This window comes from Perissodus microlepis, chromosome 22, assembly GCF_051167445.1.
Source record: "Perissodus microlepis isolate ML-2025 ecotype Zambia chromosome 22, ASM5116744v1, whole genome shotgun sequence".
Taxonomy (NCBI): Eukaryota; Metazoa; Chordata; class Actinopteri; order Cichliformes; family Cichlidae; genus Perissodus; species Perissodus microlepis.
In genome coordinates this window covers 7,206,393-7,226,716 of record NC_140481.1, presented here as the reverse complement: position 1 = coordinate 7,226,716, position 20,324 = coordinate 7,206,393, and the positions used below count along the sequence as shown (strand labels likewise).

The 20,324-nt window shown below is 40.1% G+C and overlaps 1 protein-coding gene across 3 annotated transcripts in view; it reads right to left on the bottom strand.

Annotated features, from left to right (window-relative positions):
• khdrbs3 (KH domain containing, RNA binding, signal transduction associated 3) overlaps positions 1-20,324 on the bottom strand; it is a 151,700-nt gene that overhangs the window by 46,478 nt on the left and 84,898 nt on the right. For all 3 annotated transcript variants that reach the window (XR_014799300.1, XM_084920195.1, XM_084920196.1), the window contains 3 exons: positions 10,584-10,730; positions 9,625-9,764; positions 2,158-2,338 (listed from right to left, as the gene is read on the bottom strand). Coding sequence is in view for 2 of the 3 variants with exons in the window: in XM_084920195.1 (XP_084776321.1) it covers positions 2,158-2,338; positions 9,625-9,764; positions 10,584-10,730 (468 nt within the window). In the remaining variant the exon portion in view is untranslated. The remainder of the gene's footprint in view (positions 1-2,157; positions 2,339-9,624; positions 9,765-10,583; positions 10,731-20,324) is intronic.

The following is a 20,324-nucleotide window of genomic DNA, read 5'->3' as shown; positions in this document are numbered from 1 at the left end:
CTCACCCAAAGGAATTCAGCTACCGTGTGAACAGAAACAAACACAGTTTCTCTCGCGTACATCTCCAGCATGGAGCTGATGTTCTACTATTTCGGTTAGCCTCCTTGGATTCTGTTCCATATTGGCAATGCTGGAATGGAAAGATACCAGCCAGAGCCTCATTTCTGACATGGGAGTTACATCATGTTTAATTCTCCTCCAATGGGATTAGCAGCAGGTAAGACAGTGATCTCAATGCACTTAATGAATTACACGAAATGAGATTTGGCTGCAGTCACAGTAGGCACTCAAGACGGCTGGGGCAGCCAGGACTGGAACACGGGATAATGACATTTCCGTGATTTTGTTTGGTAACAATTAGTTTCAGAGTAATTTGATACTGATGCAAGTAGAACCTTTAACAAAAGGTGCATGCCGACTGCATGGCGGGACATCATCAAGACAAAAATCGCCAGGGGGTAATCGAGGTCTGGCTCTTTCTTCCTGAACAAGAGCGGAGAAGACGCCTCCAGTTGAACAAGTGTCCTGGCCCGTGGCGATGCCGAGCAGAGCACAACGGGAACGTGTATATGAGAAAAAGCTAAGCGGTGACAAATGAAAGCAGCGAAACATCCCTTTGTCATTTCATTGATGAATACAGGGGCCTATTTGTCAGCGGCCGACAGAGAACGCTTGCCCTGGGATAGTGATACATTCAGATAATACAGAGTAACTCATTGAGCCTCTAATTTGCAGCGATGTGCTTCGATTTATCATGTGGCAGATGTTGGGGGTCTTTTTTTCCCCTCACAAACAGACACACAGGTGCAGGTGTCGGGAAGGGAAACGGGGGGGGGGGGGGGGACACAGTTTACAACTGTGACAATGATGGCAAACAGCTGGTCCAGGAGTCATTCTCTACGACCTCCACGCATTTGAATTGCAACCTCTGAATAAACCTGTCAGATGTGGTTAGGTATGGGCTGCTGGGGCAATTTTCCAATGCAGGCCACCTCCTTGCTCCTTCCCTCTGCTAAATATGCGATGCTGATCCCGGGGTCTCTGGGGAACTTGCCTTGACAGTGCGGCAGGAGACTCTCTTGGCAAATGCACAAAAGCCTCTGACTCTAAGCCTAATGTATTCATCTCTGGGAGCTGTTGATATTGCAGGTTACCATAAGACTGTAGGTAAGCTACAAGAACAGTCCACAATAACAGCTCGAAAAACACATTTCTACTGTTTACTGTAACAACTCACAGCTTAAAGTGAGGGAACTTCAGACTGATTTTTTTCTTTCCACAGGGATGTGAACTACTACAAAAACACATCTGGGAGAGACATCTGTGCCACATTTTGAGTATCAAACAGTTAATTTTCTGTACTCTGGTGATACCATCTTCACCGTTTTGTACCTTTGCTGCACTGATTTAAGGTGGAAGACCTACACATCACTCTCAGATATTTTTCGTGTTTCATATAGACCGTGCTGAGTCGACACAATTACACAATTGTTTGTGGACGTAACCTCTTTAACTGTAAATGTGTCTGACATTCATGTTATGGTGATTAACTTCATTCTTTAGCCTCTGGACCCAGATTTTTAGGCTTGTTAAGAATAATGTTGATTTCAGGTATGCAAAAGCTGACTGAAATCTAGAAGGGCACAAAATATTACTGTAAGATCTGTTAGCAAGCTAGCAACAGCTCGAGAAAAATTAGCCTAGTGGCTCCTCCATGATTATCCGCCTGCTTGCAAGTGAAATCTACGCTGTAGAATGAGATGGAGGTAAGTAAAAGATTTTTGAAGACCCAGCAGTGACCATATTTGGAGGGTGACGTGCCAGCCTCAAGTGGGCATCAGAGGAATAACAATTTCTCCAGTGGCTTCATTTTTAATCCCCAGAGATATCCTCATGGAAACAGTAAGATGTAAATTTAATTGAATCTATATTTTTAATATAACATAAAAGTCAATCCAAATCTGAAATATTTCAATAAAACTCTCTCATTCTTATTTTAAAATCGAGTAGCAGTTGATATGGTACACAGCCCTACACTATGTTAAAAATTTATTAAACTTCAATTTCACACACATGGACACAAACTACAACACACAAACATATTTTTGCACACGTGCGCTCACTGCTGTGTTCTCGCATTCGATTGGAAATACTCACATATTCGCCGTATGAGTCCTGGACTATGGGAGGAACTGGTCTGTACCCGGTGGCCGGGGGGGCCCCTCTGGCTCTCTGCACCCCTCGCCCTCTGGAGGACGGAACCCGGCTGGGCGGGGCTCCTCTGGGTGCGGCTCCTCGAGGCAGTGCTGCGTGCAGTGGAGGAACTCCTCCACGACTCCTGACACGAGACACAAACATCCGCCCAGGTTTAGATGAAAGAGAAGAAGAGCTAATGCATGTTTTATATCTTATTAGCTTTTTTGGAGGCGACTGTAATAAATTCTGTAGATTACTGGAGGGAGGAATGGAAATGTGCGTCTAGCTGAGATGGATCAGATGCACAACACAACATATTCATATCATTTTTAAGGCAGTAAACGATACTGTTAAATGCATATCAGTTCACAGTATTTCATCTATCTCAGATGTCCATTGCATTCCATGTCTTCATGATGATGTGCTGTAATATATCATGTTTGCAGTGAAGCTGCCTCATCTACTTCCATTCCAGTTAGTGATTTCCTACATCGGCCAGAATGACTTGACTGCAACCGTAGCAATGAATTTGATACATTCGGCAGGCAGGTTATGTGTGTAGGTGGAGAGAGAGGAACAGCGAGGGTGGAGGGCAAGTTCTTCCAGTCGAGAAGAAATGAGTCATGTCCATTACTCAAAACACAGCATGTCTTGTGGCTGAATTGCTTTCTTGTCTATTAAGGCAAATGTAGATGAAGAAAAAAAAAGTACTTCTGCCTGTTTTATAATAAATGTATTCTACTGTGTTTGCTGATTTTCTAACTTGTCAGCCTGGAGAGTAAAGCACTGGTTAAAATTCTGCAAAAACTGAACATTTTTTTAAAATCTATTTCTTAGACATGGTTGCTTTTGATATTTAGAACTGCCAACAACCGACTTCTGCCTTTAATATTTTAGTGGCCAAGCATGCCCATCACACGCGGCTCTGCAGCAAACGAGTGAGCGATTCTGATGACATCTGGAACACAGAGCCTAACTCGAACTGAAATCAAGACGGAAGCAAATTCAAGCTGCTCTGCTGGAAATCAAAGGCGGTCTGACCTTGTGGTTTGGTAAAAATGTTGCACGCGCTTTTTACATCGAATGAGCTTTCTTTTTAAAAGCAGTTAACTGATCTGGAGCAGCAGCAGAAAACCGCCAGGGGTCATTTTCTTTCTATGCTTTCCATTTCAGCTCCTTCTTCCCATCTTTTCTTTTTTTTCCTGGTGAAACATCACAGATTTGGGGCAGGAAGACAGAGAGAGTGAAAAAAGACTAACCAGGATAGTAGGGAATGTTTACTTGATTGCAATTTGACCGTCCTTAAGTTTAAATACTTTTTTAAAAAAATTATTCCCCTTTAAGAGCTGGATCCTTCTATTCCAGCAACAGCTCCAGTCAAAGTTAGTGTAAAAAGGAACATCAATTACAAAGTCTCTATTAGATCGGCATCAAAAAAGCGTGCGAATATGGAAGAAACTGCATGCTACTTCCACTGTAGGAGCCTGTGGGACTCCTGTCTTATCACGCACAAATTAAGCATGGTAAATGCTAATTACAGTGTAATTTAAAACACAGCCAATTATATTCTGACTCTGAGCAACACAAACGCCCTTTCTTCGTGACCTTGTTTATCTCAAAATCTGATAAAAGAAGTGTGTTTTCTTTTCTAAACACAAAGAGCAAACAACACGACTGCTTTCTCTTTCTTTTTTTAAAGCACGCGTTGAGCAAAGAGCGTTAAAGTCTCCTAATGGCCGTGAGTATTTTCATTTGTAGTCTTGTGAGGTCTCCAAGGAGCTGGAATTAGCGTGGGTTCACAGAGATGGTACAGAAGCAAGCATCAACTGGAGATCATTTGCATTTAAAGGATTTTATGCAAATTAGGCTTGGCTTTGCTAATGTTTATGGACACCAGACATTGCATCACTGCACTCTGCTAGACACTATTTACTATCATTGTTGTTTTCCAATTAGAGGTGCTTGCTCACCGGCCTGACCTATTTCATCACACATGAATAGCAGTTTCGGGTAAAACATGACCTTTTAACATGGAACAAACAAACACTGCTATTCACAAAATGTACGTTGTTAGCTTAGCCAAAAGGTGGTACACACTCGCCTCAATCATGGGTTATTTCTGTGTGCTTTTTCACATGACCAGGGGAGTACAGTTAAATTAAGAAATAATGGTGTTAAATGTAAGTATAACATTTTCATACTACACTGACATGAAGCAATAATATTATGAATTATTATTCTGCACAATTCCTACTTTCTGAAGGTTTTCTGCTAAATAATATTTAAGTAAATGTTAATTTAAATATACCTGATCTAATAATGATTGTGGTATAGGAAGTAGTTTGGTTTAGTAAATTAATTTAATTGTTTTTGGCATCTGCTAACTCCTTTCTATTGGCTGTTCACTGTGGGACCCTGTACTAACGTGAAATGTGAGTATGTGGCGCTGCCACCGACGGGATTAGATGCTGATAAAAAGGCAATAAGACAGGCAATAAGTCAGTCTGCTATCAGTCTGCAATTGAATGGGGTCAAGTTGACGATTACATGAATTGTGCTGGTGGTAATATGTCACTAAACTGTGATAAACCAGTGAAATCTGTTTCTGTCTGTTCCATCTACAGACACAGAAATTCAGATTAAATAGAAATTCACAGTAACTATTTCCAATCTGATTTCAGCCAGACTGCAACATGCATCTGTCTGCCTTTATGAATTAGATGGGAATTATTCGCAAGACACGAGGCAACTTTAGCAACCACCTTGTGATCCAAAGGGGCTGATAAGAGCTGAGCTCACTACACTGTGCCACTAAGGGAAGAGGAAGGGATAGTTATGTTGAAATACTTTTCTTACTTTTCAGTTTTCTTATGATTCTTAAATTATTTATTGTTGGATATTGTAAGATTTCATATATTTTGTAAGTAAATTGCAAATAGTTTCAGCAACTGCAACCATGGGGAAGGCAAAATATGAACAGAGGTGGTTCAGGATTGTATTTTTTGTTAAATGATGGATTGGCATCACCTTTGTGCTTTGTTGCATCTCATCTTGGCTTGATGTATTTTAAAACGTATCTGTGTTTGCATATCTGCATTTCATTTCCATATTGCCACCCTGAAAAGGGTTGTTTAACCTTAAAAACTTACAATCATATTGTTGTCTATCATTGCAAAAAAAAAAAAAAAACCCAGTACAATCTAGATGCTCATAATGCACATAAGGCCAGATCAATCTCAGAAGAACAGCTTGATGGAGGATCACTAAGTAAAGTTTAAAAGTTTAGATTTGACAAGTCAACAGTCATGACTTTGTAGACTAACATCTGTAACTATAACTAGCTGTGTAAACTGTAAAATGATAACATTTGCTATTAAAAAGTATTAAAAAATACAGCCCACACAGCATCTATATTGTATTTTTGAATAAACAGGTTTTATAACACAAGTAAGGATGATGGCTGTTATCATGGATCTAATTTATGTAACTCGTGATCAAACTGCAGCCTAGAGTTCAAAACAGCCATACTCGTTACTGTAAGGGTAATGAAAACTTCCAAGAGTGAAAAAGCAATGAGTTCTACATCACAGCACATGTTCAAAAAGCTTAAGCATCAAGGAAAGGGATCTTTTCACCTTCCATGCACTCCCACTTTGTTTGAGAAAGTGAATTCAATTAAGGAAGAGCTAAACTGACTGTTGCCTGCAGGCAAACAAACTTAGCTTAGTTTGCCACAAATCAAACCACATTTGGCTCATAGTCATAAACTCAGGAGACCTGCAGCAGCATGCACGGTGTGTGTATAGGGACGTGGAATGTTCTCCACTACATTTATTTTAAAATATTACTACAATGAGTTATTTTTCAGAATTACATTGCTAATATAAGTTGTATATATAATGTGTCATAATATTTAGCTAAACATTACACTATTGAGTAATTAATGTGAGGGCCTTTGATTTGATCTTTCTGACAGCAGAGCTGCTGAGTGAAGTAACAGAACAAGAAGTCAGACTTACTTCCAAGTTATTAGCTTCAAACTTCAAAAGTCTCAGCAAAATAATAAACATCAGTGCGTGTTGTGTTTGTGTGTAAAAACTGTTCATGCAGCAAACTTATTGTGTTGCACAAAATCAGACTGCACTTGCCTGTGGCCTGATGAAAAATACAGATTATTGACTTGTACTTTATTAAAGTGGGTGAGTTTGTCTGGCTTTGCCGTAAACAGATGCGCCAGTTGATCTCTTGCATTTACAAAAAGGCTGTTCAAGGAATGCTTGCTGCATTTAAGTGCTGGTGCTGCTACCATGAGTGGAATAAAGGGTCTACAGCAGGGATCCTGGGAGCCAAATGTCTACGATGTATTTAGCCCTTCATATCTTTAAATTCAAAATGCAGAAATGTCTTTTTACACTTGTCTTTAATTATCTTATTTGACTGGAATGACAAATAAATGTAGCTCTTTATTAAATGTTTAATATTTAGGATACGCAATACCAAATTCTACCTCAAAAGCAATTGTTTAAAAAGCAGTTTTGTGCAAAAAGAAAAAAAACTTGTCTCCCTCATATTTGATGCTTTGCTTCTTTTGTTTGTGCCCTGTTAGTCTTCCAGAATACATTAAAAAAGCGTATAAATTCAAGGAATTAGCAGCTGCATGCAAAGTTCCACAGTGCCAACTTCAATTGATAACGGCACTGCGTTGGGTTTGCTGCAACTACAGTTTCTCACTCTTCTTTTAATTCCTGCTGAGGTCTGCAGCCATTCTGCATGGTGTACTCAGAAATACCAGCGCTTATTTTCTGGCTTAAGAAGAAAGTTTTTTGTTACAGTTCATTCTTTCAAAAAGTAAGAAACAACTTCCAAACTATTCAATAACAAGTCATATTACACATGAAGTCTTTGTCTGGTTTGTTGTGCTCAGTTTGATACCGCTGCTTTGTCCTGTTGGAATGGCGATAGATCAGTACAGACACATTATGATACACGTCTTTCTGGCAGATGCACCAACAAGTATAAATGGCAACCTAGGCTCTTTACCAGGGCTTTCAAAATGGCCTATTTAATCCTGTGTGTTTTGTTTTTTTGCTTTTTAATTAGGATAACAAAATTATTTTGTTATCCTAATTCTGCAAAGCTCTGCGTAGGTGCTACACTCTGCATGTTGTAGCTGTGTCAATGGGCAACGTCACAAATATGTGGAATAACTGGTAACATCACCAGTTGGTAAGAGTTGGTCCTTTAGCTTAGCCCCGAATGTTTAAACAATCAAGCCACTAAAACTACTGTCTCTAGTTGTTACACATTTTTCTTGTATCTTTTAGAGTTTTTACACAGTTCTTCCTCTTCTCTGCACTGTCAGAACTACAAAATGACCTCCAGCAGGACACTGGTGTGCAAGTATCTGACCAAACAATCAGAAATAGGGCTGACGTTCTCGAGTGGGCCCTGTGCTCAATACCAAAATTGGCAGGTCCACAAGTGGTGCCATCTGCTTTTCACAATAAGAGTGGGTTCACCCTGAGCACATGTGACAGACATGAAAGGGTCTGAAGAAGCCGTGGAGAACGTTATACTGCCTGTAACATTGTGCAGCACGACTAGTTTGGTGGCAAGTCAGTGATGTCTGGGGAGGCATATCCATGGAGGGACAGACCTCTACAGGCTTGGCAACAGCACCCTGGTGCTCAACAATGTGTTCCTGGAGGATGAAGGAATTGATACCACTGGCTGTACCTCAAGCTCACTTCACCTAAATCCAACAGAACATGAGCTCAGTGATGCCCTGGTCCAGATTTTGACATTCCTCAGTAGGGCTGTTCGATATAACAATATGAAAACGTCTATCGTATCATATCACGCTATCGTTATCAGTCGCTGTAGAAGTTCTCTCTTTCTTATATATTTAATAAAACCACTCTACGGACAGACAAGCGACTGTTTTTATGCATTGTCGTTAGCAACAACGATGGTAAAACCATCGCGTGGCTTCGCCGTCCTCTTGTTTATTTTCCACATAAACCTTTCACAATAAAGCTGAAGATCCTGTTGAGATTTTTCAAAATAAACTGAATCACGTGAAATAGTATGCAGAGTGTTTATGGACAAGACGCTAAAAAGAGCCATCGGATGCCAAAAAAATAAACCTTAGAACAGGCTTTTCCCCACAGCACGGCGTGTAATAAATACTCACAAAGAAAACTGCGGCCATTTCAACTTATGTAACCAAGTACACGACGTCCAGCTGAAAACACTTCACGCAAGTCGAGCTGCCCGAGATTCACAGAATTTACAGAAAATGTAAAACTTTTGTGATATATATCGTTGTCGGGACGATAAACGTCTTATATCGGGATATGAGGTTTTGGTCCTATCGCACAGCCCTATTCCTCAGGACACCACCTGTCATCTCATTAGGAGCAGTACCATTAAAAGGAGTGCTATTTTGAGTTGTGACAATGAAATTTTGGCAAAATTGACCAATCGCATAATTTTTCACTTCGGTGAAATTAAGCCCTCTGTAGATTATTTTCATTTTCATCAAATAACGTGGCATCCATACATTCCTACATTAGCCAGTCCATATCAATGTAGTTATCAAGCATGATTTTTTTTTCACATTGAGATCTGATTGGTTTTCTAAGTATTCCTTTAATTCTTTTGAGCAGCGTACAGTGTCATGCAGATCCTTATGAATTACTGACGATATGGAAAGCAAGTAAAAGGCTTAAATGGTCCTAATGTCTAATGTTGAGTATTTGTAGAATCTCTACAGTGTGTCAGTTATTGAATGCGACTGCATAGAAGTGCACCAGACAAAACTTCTACATCACTACAATCCCCCATTCACCTGCTATACTCGGAGCAAAGTGATCTATTTCTCATTACTCATGAATTACCAGTGTCCCACTAAAGGTAAATGGACTGGTGCTTATATAGCAGTCAGAGTACTTTCTGACTGATACTCTGGTATCAGTACTGAAAAGCCGTATTAGCCCGTGAGGTATTATTTAATTAAATCAAGAAGTAATTACACTCACACTGCTATCACAGCTGAGATTTCAGTAAATCCAACCCAGACTGCATTTGAAAAAATACCTAGGCTCGCTGTCACGTCAGAGATTCAAGAGACATAAGAAACATCCACTGTCTACCTTGTATTGCAAAAGCTAAACAAAAACACCAGATATTTCTTGTGTTGTTAGACACAGACGGTCAAAATGTGCTTTGATTCTAAATAGAGACACTAACTCATAAAATGCAACTGGATACTATATACATCTATTTATGGAGAAATAGATAAAGAGCCTTCCCAGTGGCTCTTTATCTGTAACTAATACTCAATCCCCAGATGATCTGAAATGCACAACATCTTGCACATAAACACAAACACACACACACTCTCACACACATTTGGGCACAGGTTACCTGGGAGGCCCCGGAACAGGTGTCCCTCTTCCACGGGCGGCTGACTTGCCCCTCACTGATGGCACCTTGGCATCCTCGGAGCCGCCGTTCAGGTATGTGAGCTCCTGCAGCTGGGCCTGTCTGATCTCATCATTGTAATCCTGCACACAGAGAGGCATCATGTTCACACTCACACACACACATGCGTGCGTGCAGACGGCAATAGACTCGCTTTCAATTACACTGTATTAAATTACGTCCTTTATCTCCAGGGCTACAGCCCCGGGAATATCTAATTAATATACTTTACAGTACTGCCGTGACCGCCGTTCCTAAGGCAGCAAAACATTTCAGATCATTCCTGTTGATAAATCCTCGGGACCCAGCTTGACTTCATCTTCTCACACAGCTGCTTTTTGCCCCTAACTTAAAACGATATGGAAATATGGCTTTAATCTTAAAATGACTGATATGATTGTCATGTGTCCGCAGTATCAGTGTCTACACTTTATGGCAACTTTGAGATGAGAAGGTAGCCAGGGGGGACGGGACTGCCTATAATTAATGACGAGATGTAAATCATTGGAGCTCTGAGTATTGGAGACATCATTCATAATGAATGAAGAATAAATAAGCTCCATGCTGTATGCTGCTGCCAAGGAGGGTTTGGCCCATGCAGAGAGATTCCCTCCTGTGCTCTTTTATTCCTCTTATACCCACGACTTCCCACACAGGATCACACACTGAATCATACACACATACACACACTTGGAAGACCCTGACAGAATTATAGTACAAGTTACAAACAAAGAGAAACAGTGAAAGAGCGACTCATCTCTGCTGTTATTCACTCACTTCACTGTGGACAGACTGAAATGAGTTGGCTGGGGCCAAAGAGCAGCTGGAGAGAGATTCAGGAGGAGAAAAAAGTAAAAGCCAGAAGAGGTGTGTGTGTGTGTGTCAGTAGAAAGGGAACATACTGGTATGAGAAACTTCTTGATCTCCTCCAGAGCGTGACCCATCCTGGCGTACGCCTCGGCTGGTGGGGCGAAGATCTCAATGAGGACGTGCAGGTCTTCGTTCAGGTGATGATATTTGGCCTCGCCGCTCTGCCGTAGCTCTTCTTCCTGATGCCACAACACGAAAGAACAACAGTTTGTTATCATGTATTGTTTCTCTGAACAATAAGACTGGGCTTGCTTCCACTGCAAGGAACATTCACCTTCCTGTAACGATTTCCATAACTGTTAACATAATGAGGTTTGATGCTTTGCTCCTGCAGAGTTTAAAAACTTTAGCCAATGGGCATTCTTTACAATCTCCTCAGCTGTCACATTTAGCTGATTGTTTTTGTCCCATCTTCATTACTAATGGGCGGAATTGATGTGCAGTGCATGCTTATGCCGACATCTCTGCTTGTTGCATTTTGGCTCATCTATGTGATCGCTGTCACTTCATTAAAATAAATTAAGCAACTCTGGGAGGAAATGAAAGTTTTGATTTATAATTGATGGAGTGCAGTATTGATTTCTGTAAAACAGGCTTATGTGAAAAATTGAGAAGTCATTTAGAAAAATCATTTATACGGAAAAAAGATTTTTAATTTAAATCTTTTGCTCAGTGTGTAGTAGAGGGGTGAATCTAACATCCCCGTGCTGGTGTTTGTCCCAGATTATTATAATAATGTTGGTTCGGATCACACTGCAAATGACCAATCACGTTACTGTGACGTCATAGCTTTGCATCTTAATGGGAAAAAAAAGAAATTCAGTTTTATTTACATAATGCCAAATCACAATAACAGTCGCCTCAAGGTTCTTTATATTGTAAAGTAAAGACCAGACCTATAATAAAATATCCAGAGGGTTTTCGGCCTACTGCACATTCACCTCCTCCTCTGCATACTGAGTTAATAGTGGAAACATCTCTTCCACTGCAAAACCAGCAACACGTGCCTTGGCAGCAATGGCGCCTGTGTTTGGCTTTGCCGCTGCTGCTACAGCTCGTTGGAGGAGACAGTGTAGTTTTTCCACTGTCGTCACTTGTCGTTTGCAATATACTTTTTGCTCTTTTGTATTCTGACGTTTCTTCTGCTGCTTTAATTTATGATCGGGATACACTGTTAAACATCAAAGACTCAATGGAGATCTACTGTGACAGCTGGGACAGCTACAGAAAAACTTTTCCTCCTCCTCTGGAGTGTTCCGCACCTGACTGCGTGCTACTGTGCACAACCCGCGGCATTTCCACCCTCAAGAGACGAAAAAGGGGAACGAGGGCCGGCGTCCAGGTGAAACGGAGAAGGTACCGGAGGCTAGCTGCTTGGCTGTGGGGTGACTCTCGGTGCCTGCGACCAGTTCCTCTCCTGTCGTTTGCTGGGGATGTTACGCCGCCGCCTGGGACCCGAGTCCCATGGCTCGAAAGCAGTTTGCTCACTCTGTGTCCGTCATCCATTTTCCGTTTTGCTGGTGACAGCTACGTCTGCTCATCGATCAAGGTTTTTCCCAACTCTGGAGTCGCCGCCCTGCCCGGCAGGTCCACAGGTTTGCACAGGTGTTTAATTCAAGTACCGCTGCAGTCAGCTGTGGTTTCCGCAGATAAACCGTCATCAATTCGGTTCGCCCTGCTTAACGTTCGCTCTATAACGAACAAATCATTTATTCTAAATGATCTTTTTATTAAAGAGTCTCTAGATTTTATGTGTCTGACTGAGACGTGGCAGCAAAATAAGGATTATGTCCACTTGAATGAAATCTGCCCGTCTGGCTGTTCTGTCATTGGAACTCCGCGTCTTTTAGGACGTGGTGGAGGACTTGCTGCTGTTTACCAGGACAGACTCATATGCAAACTGGTGACCTCGGACTTCTTTTCTTCATTTGAGTCACAGATGATGAAGGTCGGTTCTCTGAAAACCTTTTACTGTATTTTAATCTATCGACCTCCTGGACCTGCTGGGGTCTTTCTAACTGAATTTAACGACCTTCTGACATCGATCATTAAACTGGAGAAGGTTGTAATATTGGGAGACTTAAACCTTCATATTGATGACGCTTCCTGTAACACTGCTGCTGAGCTCATCACTATCACTGAGTCTTTTAACTTTAAGCAGCATGTTTCTGGCCCCACACATACAAAGGGCCACACTCTTGATCTTGTTTTCTCCCTGGGTTTAAATATACATGATGTATGTGTGGAAGATGTCCATGTGAGTGACCATAGTTGTATATTCTTTAATTTGTCATTTTACGTGGATCCTTCACCTCCTAAATTGATGATCCAAAGGCGGATTATAAACCAGGATGCTGCTAGAAGGTTTTCTGCCATGTTTGTCCCTCGCATGGCTCAAAATGATATGGATTCACTTATTTTGTCTTTTAACAATCAATGTAACTCTATTTTAGATACGGTGGCACCTCTGAAACTAAATGTTGTCCATTCTTCAAATTTCTGTCCTTGGATAAATGAAAGTATTCGAAATTTTAGGAGATATTGTCGCAAATTAGAACGTTTATGGAAGGCTTCCAAGCTTGAGGTCCATAGGGTACATCTCAAGGAATTAATTTTCTCACTTAACGACATGATAAAAAATGCCAGAACGGAATATTTTGCTAATCTAATAGCTTCAAAAAAAGAAAAATCCCAGAGTATTGTTTGATACAATTAAAAACATTGTCTCTCCTGATATTCCTCATGTACCAGTCTATACTAAATCTGATTGTAATGACTTTTTAAACTATTTTGTTAATAAGGTCGCTGCTGTCAGGTCTAATATTTCTCCATCATCCTCTCAGTATCACACTGACACGTTGCTTACCTCTGATACCTGGTCCTCTTTTACTCCTGCTACCTTACAGGACATCAGTGCTCTGCTTGGTCGAATGAAACTGACTTCAAGCCACCTTGATGTACTTCCTCCATCATTTTTCATTAGTGTGTTTGATTCTATTGGCCCCTGTATTCTGGAAATAATTAATACTTCTCTTTATACTGGCTCAGTTCCCAGCTATTTTAAACAAGCTATTGTTGAACCAATATTAAAGAAACCACATTTGGACCCATCTCTTCCAAGCAGTTACAGGCCAATATCAAAATTACCATTGGTGTCAAAGATCTTGGAAAAAACAGTTGCAGAACAACTTAACAACTTTTTGGAAAAGAACAATGTTCTGGACATTTTCCAGTCTGGTTTCCGCAAATTGCACTCCACTGAAACCGCTTTGCTTAAAGTGTCTAGTGACATTCTGATGGCAGCAGACTCTGGAGAGTACACTGTTCTGGTTATGTTGGATCTCAGCTCTGCTTTTGATACTGTTGATCACAGCATCATGATAAATAGGCTGAAAGACTTGTTTGGGATTACTGGTGTTGTTTTAAAATGGTTTATGTCGTATCTATCTGAGAGATCCTTTACTGTCTGTATAAATCATGTGCTGTCGGAAACATCAGTTCTGCCTTCTGGGGTACCTCAAGGATCTGTTTTAGGTCCTATTCTCTTTTTGCTGTATATACTCCCTCTAGGCCACATTATCAGACGTTACAATAATATTTCTTATCATCTCTATGCTGATGACATTCAGTTGTACTGTTCTTTCAAAGCTTCTGAGTTGTATAAATTGTCTTGTTTAAATAATTGTCTGTCAGAAATCAAACAATGGTTAAATGACAATTTCCTTCAGTTAAATGCAGATAAAACAGAAACTTTGATTATTGCACCTGATCACATGCTCTCAGAAATTAGGCAGCATATCAGTTTTTTAGACCCTTCATTTCAGTCGAGTCTCAGAAACTTAGGTGTTATATTTGACAGTTCAATGTCTCTTGAGAAACACTCTAAACAACTTGTCCGGAACTGTTTTTATCATCGAAGAAACATTTCAAAACTCAGACTACTGGTGTCAAAGGCAGAACTTGAGATGATTATTCATGCTTTTATCTCTTCTCGTTTGGATTATTGTAACGGTCTTTTTACGTGTCTCAACAAATCAGCTCTGGATCGCCTTCAGTCTGTACAGAATGCAGCGGCAAGACTTTTAACTGGTACAAACAAGAGGTCACACATTACTCCAGTTTTGGCTTCTCTTCATTGGTTGCCTGTAAATTTTAGGGTTCATTTTAAAATTTTAGTTGTAACTTTTAGAGCTCTGCACGGTGAAGCTCCCCAGTATATCTCTGACCTGCTGAAACCTCATGCTTCATCCCGAGCACTTAGGTCTTCAAGTCAGAGGCTACTGGTGGTCCCACGTACTAGGTTTAAAACACGTGGGGATCGGGCTTTTCAGGCACTGGCACCTAGGCTGTGGAACTCTCTGCCGTTGTCTTTACGCTGTTTAGACTCTACTGACTCCTTTAAAAAGCAGCTGAAGACATTTTTATACAAACGGGCTTTTAATTAATTTTAACTTGTATGTCTGATCTTATTGTAAAGCACTTTGTGATTTTTATCTGTGAAATGTGCTATATAAATAAATTTTACTTACTTACTTACTTTATTTCCCACAGAAAGGCAGCTTTGGCTAAAGGCTAGCCATTATGGCTTCAGAGGTATAGCACCAGCATCCTTCTCCTCCTCTACTGGTGGAGCTGTTGGCTCAACGTGTTTCCTTAAAATGTGAGCTTTTTAGCATCTAACGGACATGTAATAGTTCTGCCATATAACAGTCACCCTGTCTGCTATTTTGCTAGCGGATCACAAATGTAGGACTGGATACATTCCTACTACGCAGCTGCTTGGCAACATGTCAGACAGAGATGAAACACGTGTGAAAGCATGATGGACTTTTGTTCTTCCACTGCAAAAATTGACTTTTTTTCTTATTTTTTGTGTAAAAATAAAATACACTCTTAACAAGCAATTTTTGCACAAGAAAATTAAGATTGTTCTAGGAAAATATTTTTCTCTATAAGATATTTCAGCTTATATTGAGCCTTTTTCCCCAGTTACAGGGTATGGTAATGGTTTGGCTAAAATTACAGAATAAGAATACGATTACTTTTCTTATTTCAAGAGTAAAGCCACTTAAACAACTTTTCAATTCAAGAAATGTATTTAATGGGCGCTGGTTTAGCTCACTGTGTTGAGCGGGTGCCCGCATGCTGCATGGCTGACAGCCTGTCTTCCACTCTTTCTCTCCCTCTGTTTTCCTGTCGATTCTTCACTGCCCCTACCAATAAAGCCAAACAAAGGCCTAAAAAAGAAATATATTTAATGACACTAAAGTTTGTCCTACAATTAGCTTCTTGTTTATATGAAAATCTAAATTAAGCTGTAAAATCTTAAGTCAAATTTTCTTCAATTAAGCGTAAATTGTAGACAGTCTTGTCCAGTTAATAGGCATACAGAAGTTAGAGTCATTTGCTAGTTTTAAGGATTCTAGCAAAAAAAACTTTTGCTTCCCTATTGGCAGATTTTTTTTGTCAAAACAAGTTAATTTTGTCAGATTTAAGAATATTTGGCTTATTTCATGTAGAGCTGTTTTTTCAGTGTCTCATACAATGAAAAGAAATCTGCAGTACTGGACGCTGCCAGACGCTCATGTGCTAATGCCTGAAATTCTTACCCTGTCAGTTTTTTTGGATTTGATGAGCACCTTGAACAACGAGACATAAAACACTGACTCTCACAGACTGAATTGGTTGAATGGCAAGATAGACAACATGGAGGTAGTGTACTTTGCATTGCAAAAAGAAACTATATGGTATCTGCAAAATCAATATTTTGTGTCAATCTAAACCAAGAATAAAAATAGACTGACTCTAGACTTCTTTTTCTCCTCCACCAATGTTCCCCTGCACTGATATCCTGTCCCTTAGCACAGCGCTAAGGTTAAACTCAGATTGTTGACCTTGTAGAATCAGCGTTAGTACAGCCTGGTATAAAATATTGTATGAATTACACAACAAGTCCTTTCATTAAGTTATCAATATGCACTTTACATTAGAAACTATAATCTTTCCCATGCTTTGACCTTTTTGTGTCACTTAATCCTGTAAAGTAACCGAAAGCTTAAAATGCACTGACAAGACATGCAAAATGTTCCTAAAGTTGTGTGTGATTTATGCACGTGATTTCACATTAACTAGTAAGACTTAACATTGAGGTTTGGATGAGACAGACACACAGTCAGACACTGCATTTCATTCCCTTTCTCCCACATGTTGTTTGAGAAGAATGCACTACTGTGCAAATCTCTAATTCTCAGTTTATGTCATGTTCTTTTTCAATTTAAAATGATGCTTGGCAATCATAGAAGACACAGCCAATGTAAAGAAATATAACATTTAAATAAAAGTTAACAAATAAATAAATCACCATCTATCATCCTCTGAGCAGACACAACCACCAAGCAAATGTGTGTTTTCCCTGTGACACGCCGGCTCCACAGTGGCACTCTGAGAAGCTCCAGTTTAAAGCGCACATTTGACTTATGTGAGAGGATCTTTTATAGAATATCAAGGTCACCTTATTGTTGACAGCGAGTTTCCCAGATTACTGTCACGTGTAACAAAGAAAAGTGCCAAATCCTCTTAAGGGAAAGGCTACAATCCCATAAAAATGAGTAAAAGATTAATATATTTGTATCACCATAGTTGATGATTAATATTCTTTTGGCGACACAAAGGTCACCAGCAAATTGCATGCTAATCCATCACATAGTTGTGTACATATTTCATGCAAGAGTCGAAGTGTCAACCTCATGGCTGAGCTAAAAGAAAAAAGGCAATGAATCAGGAAAGGATTCATCCTCTGGGACCACAAAAGTCTGACAATTTCACGTAAAATCTGTTATGTTAGCATGGACCAAAGCAAAGAACAGAACCATTTGGTCATAGAAAGTACTCTGATTAGTTGTATGAGCTATTTACAATTCACTGATCCACTCTGATTTTCAAATAAAGAAATTTATGCGCAAGTTCAGTAAAGAGGATCTGTAATCACTCATCCGCCTGCACTCCTGTTTATTAAAGCCTCTAGTCGATTGTTTATACCACTTTCACTTCCCCACACCGTCAACTCAGTGCTCTTGTGTCATTCTGCCTTTCATTCGTGCAGTCTGCCTCTTCCCCGTTTCCACCTCACCCTGTTCACTCAGACCCCCTGCAAGCCTCGTCTTCCTTTCCAACACCACCAGCGTCTCGACATCAGGGGGTCCTGTCCTAATTCCTGTCAATTCTGGGACTCTGTTTTGCCACGTTGGTTCATCAGAGTCTTGTTAATCAAATTCTCCATCTCAATAAATCACGTTCAGTTCTTCCAAATCATGTCTTCTTATGGAACAGTCTTGTGGTGGGTGAAATATTATTTAATTACTCGAAAATATGCCAGTTCAAAATAACGGTTTACTAGTCTTGGACTTCACACGACGGCCTTCATTTTATGTATAACGCTTTAACCTACAACACTTTTTCATGGGCTCGCCTGAAAGAGCTTGCATTTGTTGTTTACTTCCACCCAAACCCCTGAAAGCACAGCAGATGTAACTCGCTCCTCTCTGCCACGAGCACAGCGCATTCAGGCTGCAACAGAAAAGTATAACGTGTAAACAGAGGGGCCGCACAGGCCATTCAGACCAGACAGAAACAGGCCAGTATCGTGTTATTGATAGCGAGAAATAGGACAGCAAAAAACCCCAAATGTCTCTGACCGCATCGCACAAAGGAAACAACAGGTTTGGCGTCCCAGTTTTTCCCTTTCAATGAAAAAAAGAGAAGAGAAAAAAGCTTCTCTAGGGCACTTCCAATGGTGGCAGCTTCCTCTTCTCCCTTCTCTCTCTCTCTCTTTCCAGCGTCACGCAAACCAGTGTCTCTGATGTCACCTAATTATAAATAACCTTCTTTTAAGAGTGCCTGTGGTATGTTAATGATATGTTAATTTCGCCCATAAATCTGTGCTTTACGAGCAGAGGGCTCCTTTGCTCATAGCACCAGAGCTGCCGGAGCTGCCGGTGTTGTGCAGGGAGTGTGAGCGGGGTGTTGGAAAGAGGCAACTGCTCACAGATCTGTCTCTCCTCTTCCCTTTCATGTGCTCCTTAGTATATTTGCATGAAAAAACATATGAAAAACAATCATTATCGAAGTTCTTTTAACTTAAAAAAAAGTCTAGGGCGTGTCATCTGAGGACTTTCTATTTAAAAACTGTTCTTTTTCCAAATACTCTGTCTTAACAGTCCATTTAACATGCAGTGTCATTGTTACACCTCGTGGATGGTGGCCACATCAAATGCATATGACATTGTAGTAGTTTTCATACATTGTTTTCATACACTCAGGGCTGATGAGACGCATAAGTGATGCAGCAGAGTCCTATAGCAGCTCAGCAGCCCACAGCAGGAGAATACGGCTGTCGGCTTTTTATATCTATAGGCAGCGTCTTCCTTCTGTTTACATTTTCTTCCTCTGTAAATCTGCTTATTGAAAGCTGTTCACCCTGGTAACATGAGGCCACACAACACTGTGGACGTAGGAACTCCAGCAGCAGGAGCTTAGTGGTAAAAAATAACACCAAGCTTGGAATTGAAATTCACATTCAAATGAAATATTCAAGAACAGACAGTGAAAAATTCTATTATTCTGTGTGTGTGACAGGTGGGGTGAATTACACAGCTCTATCAGCCTTACTCATCTGCACTTCTGACAACCAAAGTGGTTTATAGACACACCAGATTTCTTCTTTAACGTGACAAACGTGTACTTACATATAGTCTGAGGAAATGTGTCTCCCAACAATAGCTGTCTCACAGCATAAAGGCGCACCGCCTTAGCCAAAAAGAGTGAGAGCTTATCTCTGCCGTACTGGTTTTCTATTACTGGTTACCAGGGAAGTTTGAGATGATTTGAAGATTATTCTATCTCATTTAAAGTTACTGAAATGATTTGAACCAGCTATTATCTTAACCTCCAGATCTCTGAAATCTGCTGCTGACTGTCTGGTTCTCTTTGCTTTACATAGGAACATTTTCTAGTATTTTCACCATTGTCACTCTAAATATCTCCTAATACTGTTGAAAGCCAAGTTAGACCAACATGTCCTCAGTTCTCTGAATTGGTGAGTTTTTGTAATTTTGCCTCTGTGCAGCATCACAGTAAATTTTAAATCTCACAATCAAGAAGTAATTGAAGTGGACACTTTGTAGCAAAAGTATTACAAAAGAGTGTAAGAAAAGTACAAAGATCAAAATTAATTTAACAGTTAATTTACAAGCAGTTTTATGGCTAGATAAGGTCTGTTAATTTAGCCCTGGTCTAGACTGTGTACCCTGCCACTCGCCTTATCACAGCTCTGACAGGGTCCAGTACCCCGCGACTACAATTTGGGTGAGTAGTTAAGAAGAGGATATTTACCATAACTACGTGGAATTTTACCTAACATAATTATCGGGCAATATAGTCACATATTTGACCAGTCATCACGCAGCTAAACTCCTAAACAAAAGGAACATGCTGCAATATTTATCTAAATAACAAACACAGGGCACCAATTTTACACCAGGAACCAAATGATCCATCATTATTCTCATTCTGATGGTCAAATTGCCTTTGAGGCACATAAAACTAGCTTTCTTTTGATTAATGTTAGCTGATGATTGCTAGCCTGATAGCATGGATTAAAAAAACAAAAAAATAAAAAGTAAAAATAAAAACAAATTTGCAGCTACCAGCTAACCTTAGCTTGACTGCCTGGAAACGCTGTTGTCACTAAAAATTATTTGAAGCCAGACTGTTAT